This window comes from Panthera uncia, chromosome E3 (genome assembly GCF_023721935.1).
Source record: "Panthera uncia isolate 11264 chromosome E3, Puncia_PCG_1.0, whole genome shotgun sequence".
Lineage (NCBI taxonomy): Eukaryota > Metazoa > Chordata > Mammalia > Carnivora > Felidae > Panthera > Panthera uncia.
The window spans coordinates 6,811,456-6,828,606 of record NC_064815.1 but is presented as its reverse complement, the minus strand read 5'-3'; the positions used below and the strand labels follow the sequence as shown (position 1 = coordinate 6,828,606).

The 17,151-nt window shown below is 51.2% G+C and overlaps 1 protein-coding gene across 1 annotated transcript; it reads left to right on the top strand.

Moving 5' to 3' along the window:
• The first annotated feature begins 431 nt into the window (after nt 1–431).
• Nucleotides 432–14,905, top strand: LOC125927906 (group 10 secretory phospholipase A2-like). Its single transcript, XM_049638284.1, has 4 exons — nt 432–557; nt 3,506–3,656; nt 5,388–5,494; nt 14,688–14,905. Exons 1-4 carry the CDS (start codon nt 503–505, stop codon nt 14,828–14,830), a joined length of 456 nt encoding a protein of 151 aa, XP_049494241.1. The 5' UTR covers nt 432–502; the 3' UTR covers nt 14,831–14,905.
• Nucleotides 14,906–17,151: the final 2,246 nt, after the last annotated feature.

Genomic DNA, 17,151 nt, shown 5'->3' with positions numbered 1-17,151 from the left:
GGGCGGGGGGGGGTCGCGGAGGGTTGATTCCGAGTCACGTTTCCCGCATTTAAACTGTTTAAGATCATCAGTTCGGTTCCTCCCCCACCCCACCCCGCCCAAGACTTGTGCTCCTTTGGGGCGCCCAGGTGAGCGCCGGGGGGGTGGGGGGGCTGCAGGTGACCACCGTGAGCAGAGCACCTCGGTTACACATTTGCTCCTGGACCCGACCCGTGCCCTCTCTCCGTAATTCTCCCCAGTTCTCCGTCCGACACCCCAGGGCCGGATTCTCCCGCCGGCCCGGCGCGCCCACTGCCCACCTGGGGGCCCAGCTGCGGAGGTCCTGGAGCGCCAGCCCCGCCCGCCCGCGTGCCGGGGGCCCCGGGGGGGCCGGCTGAGGCCGGGGGCGGGGCCAGGCGGGGCGTCCGGGAGCGGGTGCGCCCGGCCCCGAGGCTAGTCCCGCCGCCGGAGCGGCCCGCACCTGCAGCCGTCCCTCAGTCCGCCGCCTCTGAGCCCGCGCGTAATGCTGCCGCTGCTGCTGCTGCTGGTGCTGGGACCCGGACTCGGGCTCGGCGCGGGTGAGTGAGTGAGGAGGGGGGCCCCCCGGAGGACCCGGGAGCCCCGCCGCCCCGTCCCTCTGCAAACCCTCCGACCCATCAGCCTCTCCAGCGTCCCCGGGGCCCCTACAGCCCCCAGCGCTCCTTCCTGGCCCCACTGCTGCTTTCCTTAGCAAGTTTCCAGGAACTCTGTCCCCCCACTCCCCCCAAGCCCTGCCCCAGGGGCGCCCCCCAGTCACCCGGCCTGGGGTCTGGGAACCATCCTTCACTCCACCTGTCCCTGAGGTAGGACTCCCTGGGGAACGCCTGGGAGGAGCAGGGGAAGTACACAAGGTGGCTTTCTCGCCTGCCCCTATTTCTGGGGTGCACAGACACAGCCACTCACAGGAAAATACACAGACGCGCCACAAGCAGGGAGACAGGCGGGCACAGGACACCTTCAGCCTCACACATGCAGACACAGGCAAAGATACCTCGGAGGGAACACACACACACCTCAGACATACCAGACAGCCCCACGTAGACACTCTCTCTCTCTCTCTCTCTGTGTGTGTCTCTCTCTCAGGCCCATGGGATGCCTGGATAACTTTGGTGCTGTCGTGGGCAGACAGAGCAAACAGACCCCAGAATGACCTGCCTCACCTAAGTTGGCACGGAGGGAGTGTTTTCCTTGGTTCCAAACCCAGTGCTGGGCGTCTTCCCCATGTCTTGGTTCTGTGTAGGGCTGTGCCCAGGACCCTGAGATGCCAGAGTGTGGTCAGGTCAGGGCAGAGGACCTCTAGGGAGCGCTTTTGGGTGTGGGGTTAGGACTGGGGCCCTGTTAGATATGCTGGGACTGGGAGTGTTCCAAGGGGCTTGCTGGAAGCCAGGGGATCAAGGGACTTTTTCTGGAAGCCCACTTCGTGCCAGCGAGATCATCTGGACCTGTCTACAGCAGAGATCCGCCCTCAAAGAGCTCCCAGTCCAGAAGGGCCACTCCCATAGGCAGACAGCAGCCCAGCGTGATAAGGACCCTTGCGGTCACCTGGGGACCAGGCAGATTATAGAAGGAGGTGACAGGTGAGCCAGGTGAGCACGGGGTGAGGGCATTTGCAGCGAGGGCGTGTATGTGATAGGAAGTTTGACTGGAGGAGAGGGTACTGGTGAGCGTGTTCCATGTGGGGGCGGTGAGACAGGACCTCTACAGGACCTCTGGGTTGTGGTGTGGCCCCAGAGCTTTATCTGGAGGGTGGGGGGAGCCACAGGCAGAGGTGTGGGCAGCTGGGAGCAGCACCTGGCCAGTTCGACAAGAGCAAGGACTGATCACCCAGAGAGGAAGGCGAGACTTTGAACTAAACTCGTTTCTACCTTTTCTTTCTATTTAACTCATCACTCTCCTCCTGCCCCAATAAGCGTGGTAATTTTTTTTTTTCCACTGAGAAAAAACAACAGTGGGTTTAATTTTGGCCGGGACTCTTCACAAAAACTCAGGGTGGGGCGCCTGGGTGGCTCAGTGGGTTAGGCCTCCGACTCTTGGTTTCAGCTCAGGTCATGATCTCACGGTTTGTGAGTTCGAGCCCTGCATCGGGCTTTGTGCCAACAGTGCAGAGCCTGCTTGGGATCCTCTCTCTCCCTCTTTCTCTGCCTCTCCCCTGCTAGTGCTGTCTCTATCTCTCTCTAAATAAATAAACATTAAAAAAAAGTCAGGGTGATGAAAACTTGTTTCAGATGAAGAGTTGAGATGTTATGGGCAGGTGGAATGCACAAGCCCTCTCTGGACCCTCAGTCCCTGAGCGGTGGAGAGCAGACGCCCAGGAGTCAGGCACAACCCGGCGGGGGTTACTGCTCTGGGCCTTGCCAGCCCTGGGAATCTCCTACCCTCAGTCTCCCAATCTGTAAATGGGGTAATGGCTGCCCACAAGACAAGGCCACTATGCTGTTGACAGCAGGAGATGCCTGTAAATTGGGGAGCACAGTGCTCGATGGGAGGTGAGGTTTAAGGGATTGGTTTTGACCAAAAGCCAGAGAGCAGACTCGTTGCTTCACCAGAAGGAGGAGGTGCTTTGCGATTCACGGATGCTCAGGTCACAGCGGGTTTGGGGGCCCCTGGCCCCAAGCCGTGGCCCCATTGATGCCCCTCGATTCTGTCACCCTGCCTGGCCTCCTTCCCTTGCTGTTATTAGTGAAGAGGAAGGTGTGGAGGTCATAAGCTTGGGCTGGAGCCCCCGGGTCAGATCAGGTTCCTGTTGACTGTGGGGGTCGTCCTACCTACGCGGCTCTCCTGTTCCTCATCTGTGAAATGCAGGGCTGCGTGTCACAGCTGCACGGGGACCCAGAGAATGGCTGGGCACAGGCTGCAGGGCCTTCCAATGTGGGAGCAAGCCACGCCTGGGCAGTGGAAATAAGGAGATGTGGAGGGCCCAGAGCCAGACTCTGGAGGGGACTGGTGGGGGAGGGAGGGCAGGGGAGACCCAGGGACAGCAAAGCAGAGGAGCCCTCCTTAGTGGCAGGGACCCTGTTGAGCTCATCTCTGATGCCCAGTGCCCAGCACAGGCAACCGACAGATATTTGATGTGGGACTTGCGATCTGACTTCATCTGGAGTTGACTAGGGCGGGAGATTGGAAATCAGGACATTCCAGGAAGAGGGGCCAGCCCGTGCAAAGGCCCAGTGGTGTGCTCTTTCAGATACGGTGGCTCTGGAACTTGTTTTCTCTTTCATGGCTGCCTTGAAGATATTAATAACAGAGCTTGTCATGTGCCACGTGTTTTACATGTGTGATGTCATCTCATTCTATGAAGCGAGGTCTCCTTGTCTCCCTGTTTTATAAATGAGAAAACCAAGGCACAGAGAGGTTGAGTACATTGTCCAAGGTCACACAGCTAGGAAGGAGGAGAGGCAGGATTCGAACCCAGTCATCCAAGCCCTTCTTGGACTAGTGCCCTTACTCAAGCCCTGCCTTGCAACCTCTGACCTTTGTTTCCCCCTAGCTTCCTGGAGGTCACATGTGCACCGGCGTGGGCTTCTAGAATTGGCAGGGACCATGAATTGTGTTGGCACCCGCAACCCCCTGTCCTACATAAGCTACGGCTGCTACTGTGGCCTGGGTGGCCATGGCCAGCCCCGGGATGCCATCGACTGGTGAGTGCACGCTCCAGCCTGGGCTTAGAAGGTCCCCCACTCCCTGGGGTAGTTAAGGCCTATAAGGAAATACCCACAACTGACGTTGCTGTTTGGACTAAGAAGATTCCAGCACATGGTACAGCCTTGCAGGAGGCTCAGGGCCTCCTGGGTAACATGGCCAGTGAGGACACACCTTGGTGTCGGCTGCCCCCCAGCCTGGCTGTGGGCTGATTACTTTGGTTGAAAAAAAAAAAAAAAACCATAAAGTTGATCTGACTTATTACGCACCAGGATCTGTCCTGAGAACCCCTCTCATCCTCACAACAACCCATTTCAGAGATGAGGACACTGAGGCAGAAGAGATGAAGTAACTTGTCTGGGGCCACATAGAGGGTAAGGGGTGGGGGCTGGGATCTGAACCCAGGCAGTGTGGCTGGATTTGTGCCCCTAATCACTGCGCTCCGCTACCATGTGAGAAGTGCCTGTTCTGTGCAAGGCTGTGGGTTTAGATCTTTCCAGACTGGCTTTCATTTATCCTGGTCATCCTTGGAGGCGGGCAGGCGGGCCGTCCCCGGAGGCTCAGGGAGGCACAGCCACCCGTCCATTTCCACACAGCTAGTAGGTGGCAGAGGGCAGAATTTGACAGTCTCTTCCCTGGCTTAGAGGATTTGATTGTCAAGGACAGCTTTTGGCTCCTCCCTGCCCTTCCCCGGCTCCTGCTGCCGGCCCTGCCCTCCCGTGGGTGGTTGTCTGCTTTCTCCAAGCCCTCCAAGTGCAGCCCAGGCATTGCCCCCTTTGGGAAGGCTTCCCCGAAGGCTGGCTGGGCCTTGCATACCCATTCTGGCCTCTGGCTCCCAGAATCCCCATCCCTTTTCCCCCACTTTCCAGCACTTCTCACCAAGCACGTGGGGTCTGGTGGCTTGTCTCTCCCCCACCAGCCTGGGGGCTCCTTGAGGGCGGAGCGGAATCTGGCCGACCTCTCCCTGCGGGACCCCACCGAGGGCTCCACAGAGCGACTCCACTGGCGGCTGGAGGGAGACAATACCAGTGAATGAAGGAAGGAAGGACAGGGTTAAGGACATTTGTGGATGTTTCTCAGCATTTCGCAACAGCCAGTTATTATTATTATCATTGAGATCCTCTTATGCAGCAGGCCATGGCTGGACACGGGGGACACTGTGCAGAATGGAGCAGAAGTGGTCTTGTCCCCATAGAGCTCTGGGGCTCTGGCCATTGAGGAGGACAGAAGCTGATCAGTCTTCTCCGGAAAGTGAGGGTCTCATTGTAAACCTGCCCTGAAGGGAAGGACCTAGTTTTATGAGAGGGTGTAACCAGGACGCTGTCATAGACTGGGGAGGCCAGGGGCTGGATGACATCCTGGGATGGGAGCAGTTCTTGGGCTGAGACCTGAGGGAGGAAGGATGGGCGGGAAGCTGCCCCAGGCAGAGAGAGGGCAGGTCACGTGCAAAGTCAGGAGGCACGCGGGGCTTGGCTCACTCCCAGCACAGAGAGGCGGTGGGTGTGGCTGGAGCTCAGAGACACAGAGTGAGACAGGCAGGGGCCAGGGGACCGTGCCAGGGCGCCCCACACTGGGGTCAGCAGAATCATTTCCCAGGGTGGGGATTCTCGGGGACAAAGCTCGGCCCAGAAGATGCCGACCCCCTGCGAGACTTCGCTTACCCAGGAGGATGGCCGAGAGGGCATCCCCGCCTCCACCCACCTGCTGGCCTGCCCGTCTGCCACCCACAGGTGCTGTCATCGGCACGATTGCTGCTACACGCGTGCCGAGCAGGCCGGATGCAGCCCTAAGATGGAGCGGTACTCGTGGCAGTGCGTCAATCAGAGCATCGTGTGTGGTGAGTCCCCAGCGCCACCCGCTTCCGCGAGTGGCCCCGGGCGTCCCGGCTGCAATAGCTCACCCCAGCTTCCAACGGTCGACACCACCCCCTGGGGGGATTTACTGCAAGCGATCTTCAACACGGAGCACTGACAAAAACAAAGAGGGGCATGCGGGTGGCTCAGTCGGTTAAATGTACAGCTTCCGCCCAGCGCATGATCTCGCGGTTGGTGAGTTCGAGCCCCGCGTGGGGCTCTGCGCTGACTGCTCGGAGCCCGGGGCCTGCTTCGGATTCTGGGTCTCCTTCTCTCTCTGCCCCTCCCCTACTCGGGTTCTGTCTCTCTCTATCAAAAATAAATAAACGTACCAAAAAAAAAAAAAATGCAAACAAAGAAACCTATTTCTTTGTTGTCTGGACCAAAGCTAAAAGAGATATCACCAGGTACCTCCAGCCTCCATGCCCATCCGATGGGGCCTGGGTAAAGAAACCCATGAGGTATTCTTACTGCGGGAGACTGTAGCGAGTGGAGGAACAAACCACAGAATGATATGTCCAGGAAAGCACCATTTCTGTTTAAAAAAAAAAAAAAAAAAAAAAAGAAGCAGCAGCTTGCAAACCAGTAGCCTACTTGCTTTCCATGGCTACGTGTAGACACTTGCAGAGCTCAGAAAAAGGTATGTAAAGATACACTGCATGACGGGATCAGGCTGGGGGTGGCGGTGGCAGAAGGCAATTTCACGTTCCTGTAATGTTTCCTTCCCCCCTCACCCCCAAAGAGAATGTCTTCATGAATTACTTGTGAATCACAGCTTAAAAAGAAAAGGAATAGGGGTACCTGGGTGGCTCAGTCGGTTGAGCGTCGGTCTTCGGCTCAGGTCATGATCGCGCAGTTTGTGGGTTCAAGACCCGCGTGGGGCTTTGCACTGACAGCACAGAGCCTGCTTTGGATCCTCTGCCTCCCTCTCTCTCTGCCCCTCCCCTGCGTGTACTCTCTCTCTCTCTCTCTCTCTCTCACACAAATAAACATTAAAAAAAAATGCTCTTTGAAAGAAAAAAGAAAAGGAAAGGCATACACAGCCTGAACTGTTGAAAGGTAAAGTGCCTGATCTCTGCAAATTACTCTGACAGGCATTGAAACAAAATACAATAAAAAGGTGGACAGACAGATGGGTGGGTGGACAGACGGAGGGGTAACGGGTGAAACAAAATGTCAATGGTAGACTCTACGAGGTAGGTATGCAGATGTTCTTTCAGCTTTTTTCTGGGTTTGAGATTTTCTACAACAAAATGTTAGGAAGCAAAAGCAAATGAAAGCAAAGAGCTTAGTGAGAGGGGCCCACGCCTCCCTTTCCTCACCTCCCAGCCCCAGTGGGTGAGTCTCAAGATGCAGGCCAGCCCCACCTTGGTGTGGTTTGATGACCCCCCTATGCCATAGCTCTGAGACTCTGGCCTCAAATGTCCTGTGCTAGGAGGACCAGAGGCCATGGGTTCTTTCCTTGTGAAACGGGGGTGGGGGGTGGGGCGGGGAATAGAACTTGGACTGACTTTGTAGTGTGAGTGCTCATGTCACTGGCCCTTCCTCCCTAAGGCTGAACCCGCAAAACGAGTCTGTGTTCTACAGACATCTACCACTCACCATTTGGGGACCCCGGGAAAACCCTTTCCTCTCTCTGGAACACTGTGGGCTCCTCTCTCAAAATAGGGATAACAGTATTGCAGTTTGGTGTCCCGTGGGCTACGTTTATCCTGCAAACATCTTGCCTCACCTGCACAATGTTTAGAACAGTTTGAGCCAGTATTTAAAAAATCAGGGGCGGCTGGGTGGCTCAGCTGGTTGAGCGTCCGACTTCGGCTCAGGTCATCGTCTCACGGTTTGTGGGTTCGAGCCCCACCTCAGGCTCTGTGCTAACAGCCTGCTTCGGATTTTGTGTCTCCCTCTCTCTCTCTGCCCCTCCCCTGCCTGTACTTTTTGTCTCTCTGTCTCAAAAAAAATAAATACACATTAAAAAAAATTATTTTTTTTATTAATAAAGTAGGCTTCACACCTGGCATGGAGCCCAAAGTGGGGCTTGAACTCATTATCCTGAGATCAGGACCTAGGCTAAAATCAAGAGTTGGATGCTTCACTGACTGAGCCACCCAAGTGCCCCCTCTTTCAATTCTCTTGATTTTTCTAACTTTGTGGAGGAGAAGTTCTCAGTTCATTGCTACTTTAGCTTTCACATCCCTGGAACATTTGGTGACTTTTTTTTTTGAATGTTTATTTATTTATTTTGAGAGAGAGAGAGAAAGAGAGAAATCCCAAGCAGGCTCTGTGCTGCCAGTGCAAAGCCTAACGTGGGACGCGAACCCACGGACCATGAGATCATGACCTGAGCTGAAATCAAGAGTCGGATGCTTAATCACTGAGCCACCCAGGTGCCCTACTTTTTTTTTTTTTTTTTAATAGAACAGGCTTCTGGCTTATATCCAAGAACACTTCAGTTCATCAATTTAATTCTGGCTTGAAAAAAATTCTTCCTATCTACCCATCCATTTATCTACTTACTTATCTTTACCTCCAAGCGGCATGCATTTAATGAGGATAATTGTAACAGAATCTATCCTAACCTTACTGTACATTTTATAGGCCCAGCCACTTCTGAAATTAAAAGAACAATAAAACAGCAGTTAAAAATGTTAAGTGTCCCTCAGGGCAATCTTACTGTTTTTTTTGTTTGTTTGTTTTTTAAACAAAGCAGTAAGAAAAGAACTGGGGCATTTATTTTTAAGATTACCTTCTGATGGATGGATGGTATTTTCAATTTACAGCTTCCTTTCAATTAAAAAGCGGAATCCATTTTATTTTATTAAAAAAATTTTTTTAATGTCTATTTATTTTTGAGAGAGACAGAGAAAGAGACAGCATGAGCAGGGGAGAGGCAGAGAGAGTGGGAGACCCAGAATCCCAAGCAGGCTCCAGGCTCAGAGCTGTCAGCACAGAGCCCGACGAAGGGCTCAAACCCTCAAACCGTGAGATCATGACCTGAGCCAAAGTTGGATGCTTAACCGACTGAGCCACCCAGATGCCCCTAGGTTCACCCATGTTGTAGCAGGTAGCTAAAACTCCTTCCTTTTTACGGCTAACACTCTGTTTGTAGGGATCAACCACATTCTGTTTATCCATTCATCTGTTGGTGGACATTGAGTTCTTCACACCTTCTGAGTACTGGGAATAGTGCTACTCTGAACATTCGTGAACAGGTATTTGTTTGAGTGCCTGCTTTTATTTCTTTGGGGTACATCACTGCCAGTGGGATGAACTGGGTCATCTGGTAATTCTCTGTTTTACTTTTCGAGGAGCCACTCAACTTTTCTACAGCAGCCACACCACATCACATTCTCATTCAGCCGTGTCTGAGAGATCCAGTTTTTCCACGGCCTTATCAACGCTTGTTATTTTCCATGGTGTTTTGTTTGTTTGTAGTGGGGGTGATGTGTGTGCCTCAGTGATTCTGGTGTGCATTTCCCTAATGGCTAATGCTGTTGAGCGTCTTTTCATGTGCTTGTTTGGCCGTTTTTATATTTTCTTTGGAGAAATGTCTATTCAAATCTTTTGCTCATTTTATTCATTCATTCATTCATTCATTCATTCTTAAAGTTTCTCCTTTTGGGGCGCCTGGGTGGCGCAGTCGGTTAAGCGTCCGACTTCAGCCAGGTCACGATCTCGCGGTCCGTGAGTTCGAGCCCCGCGTCAGGCTCTGGGCTGATGGCTCGGAGCCTGGAGCCTGTTTCCGATTCTGTGTCTCCCTCTCTCTCTGCCCCTCCCCCGTTCATGCTCTGTCTCTCTCTGTCCCAAAAATAAAAAATAAAAAAATAAAAAACGTTGAAAAAAAAAAGTTTCTCCTTTTAAGTAATCTCTGCATCCAACATGTGGCTTGAACTCGCAACCCCAAGATGGAGAATTGCGTGCTGTACCAACTGAGCCACCAGGCTCCCCTTAGCTCATTTTTTTTTTTTTTAATGTGTGCTTTATTTAAAAGATTTTTTTTTAAAGTTTGTTGATTTACTTTCAGAGAGGGAGAGGGATGCAGAGAGAGACAGAGAGAGAGAGAATCCCAAGGAGGCTCCATGCTTGACAGCACAGAGCCCAACTCGGGGCTCAAACTCACAAACTTTGAGATCACGACCTGAGTTGAAATCAAGAGTTAGGTGCCTTAAAAAAATTTTTTTTTAAGTTTATGTATTTTCAGAGAGAGAGAGAGAGAGAGAGAGAGAGAGAATGAGAGAGAAGGCAGGGGAGGGGCAGAGAGAGTGGGAGAGAGAGAGAATCCTAAGCAGGCTCCACACTGTCAGCACGGAGCCTAATGTGGGTGCGGGTCGAACTCACGAACCATGAGATCATGAGCTGAGCCAAAACTAAGAGTCGGACACTTAATGGACTGAGCCACCCAGGTGCCCCATCCCCTTTGCTCATTTTTAATTGTGTTGTTTTATTGTTGAGTTATAGGAGTTTTTTATATATTGTTGGTCCTGGATTCTTATCAGATACGTGATTTGCAAATGTTTTCTCCCAGGTTGTAGGTTGTCTTTGCATTTTATCAATAACATCTTGAATGCACAAAAGTTTTCATTTTGATCAAGTCCAGTTTATCTGTTTTGTCTTTGGTTGATCAGGTTTTTGGTGTCTTAAGAATCCACTGCCAGATCCTACATCATGAAGACTTACCCCTCTTTTCTTCTGATAGTTTTATAATTTGAACTCTTACATTTAGGTCATCGATCCACTTTGAGTTCATGTTTGTATATGGTGTGAGGTAGGGGTCCAACGTCATCCTTTTGCCTGTGGGTATCCAGTTGTTCTGGCACCATTTGTTGAAGAGATTCATCTTTCTCCATTAAAGAGTCTTGGGACCCTTGTTGAAAATCACATGGCCCTAGATGGATACCTTCCTGAACTTCCATTCCCTTATCTGGAAGATGGGTGTTGTACAGATGAAAAAGGGGCTTATAACATGAGAAACAGATCCGATGGGGGTTGTTATTCTCTCTCCTCCCTTCTCCAGCTGTCCTCCTGATCTGAACCTCTCTCTGACCCCTGCCACCTCCACCAGAGAAAACAGAGGCTCTGGCATGACTCTCCATTAAGCCCGCAACTTCTGTGCTGCAGGGAGGAAACCGTCAGAGCGGTTACCCGAAGGCTGGTCTTAGATATTCATGGACTCTCAGCTGTATCTCCCTAGCATGAATCAGCATTTGGCACAGAGCAAAGCTGAATTAGTATGGAGACATGGTATCAGTTTTTAGGAGCCGAGAGTGCCTCAGACATCCTCTCCTTCAATCCTCTTACTTAGAGTTGGGGAAGCTGAATGAAGGTCAGGGAAAGAAGTGTCTCACCTAATGTGGTGGTCATGTGTCTACTCCCAGGCACATCCCCTGTCCCCCTCCCATTGTGAGCAGAGAGAGGAGGTGAAATAGGGCTTGCCTGGGAAAGCTGTTAAAGATCTCTGCCTTCTCCCTCTGACCTGCATGTTTCCCTTGCCCCTAATCATATGAAAGTGGTGTCTATAAAATATTTATTGGTGTGTCTGCTGGTGGAGCCCATGGCTGTTTACAGACCTGTCCTCCCTGAACCAAACGAAAAGAACCAAAATATCTATTCTGCATTTTTGGGGGGCTAAAAATATTCTCTTATTCTGTTTGGAGATATTCTGAACATAGCTGTTTACCTAATTACAGGTGTTGCCCATTTTCCATTTATGGGCCTGGCTTCAGTATATTAACATTTTTTTAAGCCTGTAATAATATTTACTGGCAGGCCTTTATTTTAAACTTAATCCTTGGGGGCTGCTTTTCCTTTTAAGTTTTTGTTATTCCTGTTTTTAAAACATGTTTATTTATTTTGAGGGAGAGAGAGAGACAGCATGGGCCGGGGGGGGGGGGGGGGGGGGGGGGGGGGGGGGGGGGCAGAGAGAGAGATGGAGAGACAGAATCCCAAGCAGGCTTTGTGCTGTCAGTGCAGAGCCTGGTGTGGGGCTTGGTCCCCTGAACCGTGAAATTATGACTTGAGCTGAAGAGTCGGATGCTTAACTGGCTGAGCCACATGGGCACTCCCAAGTTTTTATTATTCTTGGATAACCTGATGCTGTTGCTTTCCTAAGGCCATGGAGCAGTGAGGCCAAGTCTTGCTTTTGAGAGGAACTTTCTTGCTCAGGGAAAAGGGTGATATCATTAGGCAGGTACAGGCATGGGGTCAGCCGATCCTGGGCTGGAATTCCGGTCCCCTCTCTGCTTAGTGCTGTGACCTTGGACAAGTTACTGAATCCCTTTGAGCTCCTCTTTCCTCAGCTGTAAAATGAGGATAATAAAATTTAGGTGCTGGGCTTGGATGAGGATTGGAAATGGCGTATGGCTTTGCTATTGTTCTCCCAACAGATGGTAAGAATCTGCTCTGTGCCCGGCTTCATGCTAGGCTTTGAGCGGGAAGGAGAAGCAGGAAACTATAGTCTAAGAGGAGGAGAGGGAAATCGTGTCTGTGCTAATTGCTATTGTAAGTGCTGTGTTGGAAAGTTAAGGCAGGAGAAGTATCATACCTGCTACGAGGTGGATGAACCTTGAAAAAGTCATGCTACGAAAAAGGAGCCAGACGCAAAAGGTCACCTAATGTGTGATTCCACTTATGTGAAAGGTCCAGGATAGGGATAGAGACAGAAAGCAGATTCGTGGTTGGCAGGACAGACTGCTGGGACTCAGGTAAGGGATCATGGGGAGTGACTTCTAAATGGGAGTGACTTCTAAATGGGGTTTCTTCTGGAAGTGATAGAAATGTTTTGGATCTAGATAGAAGTGATGACTGCGCGATGTTGTGAATGAACTAAATTCCACTGACTTGTGCACTGGAAAATGGTAAATATTGTTATGGGAATTTTGCCTCAATAAAAAATGCAGCAGAGCAGGTGGGGGACACTCTTTTCTTTTTAAATTTTATTGTTTGTTTGTTTGTTTGTTTGTTTGTTTATGAGAGAGTGCAAGCAGGGGAGAGAGGGGCAGAGGCAGAGAGAGAGACAGACAGACAGGGAGGGAGAGAGAGAATCCCTAGCAGGTTCCACCCTCAGTGTGAAGCCAGATGCAGGGCTCAATCCTGTGACCCTGGCATCATGACCCTAGCCAAAACCAAGAGTTGGACATTCAACCGACTGAGCCACCCAAGCGCCCCAAGGATACTCTTTTATACCCTGGGTGCAGTTGTGCAGATAAATACCTTTAATCAAGTCTGCTCACAGCAGGGCCTGGGAAGATGATTTCCAGAGAGTGCCTGCCTTCTGCCTCCTGTCATCCTGTCCCTCCCTCCTGGTGCAGCCAAGCCTTCTGGCTCTCATGCTTCACCTTGCGATGGTCTCCGAGGAACATTTTACTTTAATTTTTTTCTTAAAGGAAGGAAGTTTTTTTTTTTAATGTTTTTAAAAAAAATGTATATTTTATTTTTGATTGAGAGAGAGACAGCGTGAACAGGGAAGGGGCAGAGAGAGAGGGAGACACAGAATCCGAAGCAGGCTCCAGGCTCTGAGCTGTCAGCACAGAACCCGATGAGGGCTCACACTCATGAACTGCGAGATCATGATCTGAGCTGAAGTTGAACGCTTAACCGACTGAGCCACCCAGGCGCTCCTAATGTTTTTTTATTTAATTATTTGTTTCAGAGAGAGCACAAGTTAGGGTGGGGCAGAGAGAGGAGGACAGAGGATACAAACAAAGCAGGCTCTGCGCTGACAGCAGGGAGCTCATGTGGGGCTTGAACTCATGAACTGAGAGATGGCGACTGAGCCCTAGGTTGGATGCTCAAACGACTGAGCCCCCCAGGCGCCCCTCCAAGGAACACTTTAAGAACGGATCCTTAAGGAGGTCAGCTGCAGCTTACTGAGTGCCTGCTGTATGCTCTGCATTTTACACGTTGGGTAAAATGACCTGTTGGGTGTTTTCTCACTCTCCCAGAAGCCCTTAGAAGTAGGTATTATTAGTATGCTCACGTTGGCCTGAGGAAACATCTGGAAGGGGTGAAATGATGTGTCTGAAGGCACAGAGCTGCTACATCCGTGGCTGAGCCGGTTAACTCCAAAGCTGGTGCTTCACAGTGCCTCTGGAAGGAAATTTGGAAGGATTTAATGGTGGGTGGGTTTTATATTTACATCTGTGTGAATAACTAAAAGCTAGCACTAAAAGGCCACGGTGGCATGGTTGGGGGTGGGGGGTGGGGATTTCCAAAGCTGTTTCAGGCATTATACCTTCTAGATTAGTAAGATACCACTTGAAGATCACCAAATCATTCTAGTCCCAGGTCGGGAATCTCTAGTGGGAGGATCACCAAGGTAGAAGGAGACTTTGGGTGGCTGCCTCTGTGCCAGGCAGATCCTGGGCTGGCGGAGACAGATGGACACTCCAGAAGGAGCATGTGGAAGCGATGTGGAGAAAGAAGGCAGAGATATGCGGGTGGAGCCAACGTTTACCGAGTGTACGTCCTGTGCCAAGCCCTTCTGGGTGCTTTCTGTGGGAGTTGTCACTCAGGCTTCCTGGGAGCCCTGCCAAGTGGGTAGTGCCCCCGGTTTTCCAGGAGGATTTGGCTCCGAAAGCTTAGGCAAGATCACACAACCAAGAAGTAGCAGAGCAGGTACCCCAGAAAAAGCTCTAGATGGTTCCCAGGCACCTACCTACTGCTTATCAGAATGGATCCTCAGATGAAGGGGTATGCGAATATATATATATATATAGTATATATATTCATATAAAATGTTTTGGGGGAGAGACACAGAGAGGCAGAGAGAGCCTCAAGCAGGCTGCACACCCCAGTGTGGACCCCAACGTGAGGTCGATCTCACCAACTGTGAGATCATGACCTGAGCCGAGATCAAGAGTCGGACGCTTCACCGACTGAGCCGCCCAAGGCTCCCCGAAGCGGTGTAATATTGATGCGGAAGAGAAGCCAAAAGGTCGCACGGACTTTGAACTTTGCATCTGAAAACGCTTCCCTGGCCACTTCGATTTCCTTTTCTGTAAAATGGGTTGGACGCTACCTCCCTCTGGAAGCTGCCATGACGGAGATCACGCGGTGACTTGTCCCGTGTCGCATAGATGCGACGTATGACGCTTCCCGCCTCCAGCGTCGTTGGCTTCCCTAGTGCCTGTTCTCGAGTCTCTGCCACCGCCTGCTCTAACTCAGTCTCCCCACTTCTTCCAGGACCCGCGGAGAACGAATGCCAAGAAATCTTGTGCAGGTGCGACCAGGAGATCGCTAACTGCTTAGCCCAGACTGAGTACAACCTTAAGTACTTATTGTACCCGCGTTTCTTGTGTGACACAGACTCGCCCAGGTGTGACTGACCAGCCTGACGTGGAATGTTCTTTTGCACGAGGAAATAAAACTCTTTTTCACTCATCAGCAGCTGCCTTCAGTTCTTGGCAGGAGGGAACGGAGGCCGAGTGTGAAAGCTGCAACCCTTGTTTGCTTTCTCTCCCGGAACTTGGGCCGGAGCCTGTGTGGTTTCCAGTTGAAGGTCAAAAGTCCCATGCTTATTTTCTACAAACCACAACCGTGCTTGTGGCTGTATTGGGTTTGGTGCCATTTTTGAGACTCGCCCTTTATATGAAAAGGGCTGAACTCGGTCTTCTAACCTGCTCCTGATGGCGGGTGGTCAAACGTGAAGGAACACCCACCGTGTGCCTGGCCTGGCTCTGGGTTTCCGGACGAGGCCGTAAACAAGGTGCTCGCTCTTGGGAAGATCTAGTCTAGGAGTTAGAAGCTTAAGAAAGAATATTCTTTCCCATCCCTCTCTGCCTAATGGTTAAACTTCCTGATTACAGAAGTGGTATATAGTCAGTGTTTACAAAGATAAGGGAAAACAAAGACAAATATGAAGGAGGGGAGAAAAATCACTTGAATTTCCATGATCCAGAATAACCACTTGTGGCATTTCTGCGTGCTACTGTCATTGTTTTCTGTAATGTTCAAAAATGCAGTTGAGACCATCACATGGGATTTTTCTACGTTTTTCCCCAGGTCATTAAAAAACCTTTGATAACTTCATTTTTTAAAACGTTTTATTTATGAGAGAGAGAGAGAATCCGAAGCAGGCTCCAGGCTCCAAGCTGTCAGCACAGAGCCCGACGCAGAGCTCGGACCCACAAACTGTGAGATCATGACCTGAGCCAAAGTCGGACGCTCAATCGACGTGAGCCACCCAGGCACCCCCAGAATTTCATTTTAAATAACGGTTACCTACTGTTTTATAGGTTGCTGACTTTGGGGTACTGGTGATATTTCCAGTTTTGATCGATTGTTGATGTGATGAGGATGCTTGTGAATCTTTGCCACACCCCACCTCCCATGTTTTGATTGTTCCTTAACCCAGAGTAGGGGCGGAGGGCAGGCGGCCCCAACACGGGAAACTCTGGCCTGAAGATTATTTTGAGCTGAAGCAACAGAGACCCTGCAGGCTCAACAAGAAACCCCTGCCCCTCCCTTAACTACCTCGAAGCATCTAAATTGGGGTCTGTCCTAGAATAAGGGTTATTACCAGAGATAAATTTTATCTGAATGGCCCATCTGTATGGCAGGGCAAACATCTCATTACCAGACATCAACTCTTATCGCCCTGTGAAAGGCATGCCTTCCCTTTGAAGTCCCACACCCCTACCCCCTTCTCCTTAGTTCAGGATGAACATAAAGGCCTCGTTTTGCCCGTCTTTGGAATATCCATGCCCGTGTGGCTCCCCCGTATGTACCAAGTTAAATTTGATTCTCTGTCTCCTATGAATCTGATTCTTACTCCACCTGGAAGGACCCCGAATGGGATCAGGAATTCTTGCTCCCTGACAGCAGATTTGCAGAAGTGGAGTGTTTGCATCAAAGGGTCTGAATATTCTTGACCAACGCCTCCTTCTGATGTACCCAACCCGCTATGATCGAGCGGGTCTGAGGGAGGAGGTGGCCAGTGGCCCTTGCCCTGACTGTACCTGTCTCTGCTCTGGCGATAAGAAGCCAGAGTCCGTCCCAGCCTGCTTGCTCTAGGCCAGTCTTTGCCCCTCCTCCTTCGCAGGGCATATGTGGCTATTACACACTCATCTTTGGAGCAGGATGTGGGGAGCAGGTGGGGACAGCGTGGGGCCACAGGGTGCAGGTGGGGGCACTGGACCGGCAGCGTGGCCAGGGCCCAGCTCCACCGATGCCAGCCAGCCTCCACGTGCTCATCTGGACAGGAGAACGGTGACTCAGCCAGGCACCAGACCAGCGATGTCAAATACTGTGCGGTGTCTCCAGACCTGTCGCTGTCCGTGAAACACGCAAAGTCAGGCAGCCCTGGGGCCTGACGAGCAAACGCAGGAGATAAAAAAACACTGTCCCTCCTTTCACTTAAGACACCTTGGGGTGGCTCCCTGGTTCCATGTTCACAGCAGGCTGGGGGATTTAAGCGTGGCTAGTAGGTTGTCAGGCAATGAAGATTTTCTGCACAGTTTCTAAGCAATTTTTTCTCTATATAGAATTGAAAAGATTTTTTTTAAGTTTACTTATTTTGAGAGGGGGCGAGGGAGAAAGAGACAGAGAGAGAGTGAGAGGGAATCCCAAGTAGGCTCCACTCTGTCAGCCCACGTGGGGCTCAAACTCGAACCGTGGGATCATGACCTGAGCTGAAGTCAGACGCTTA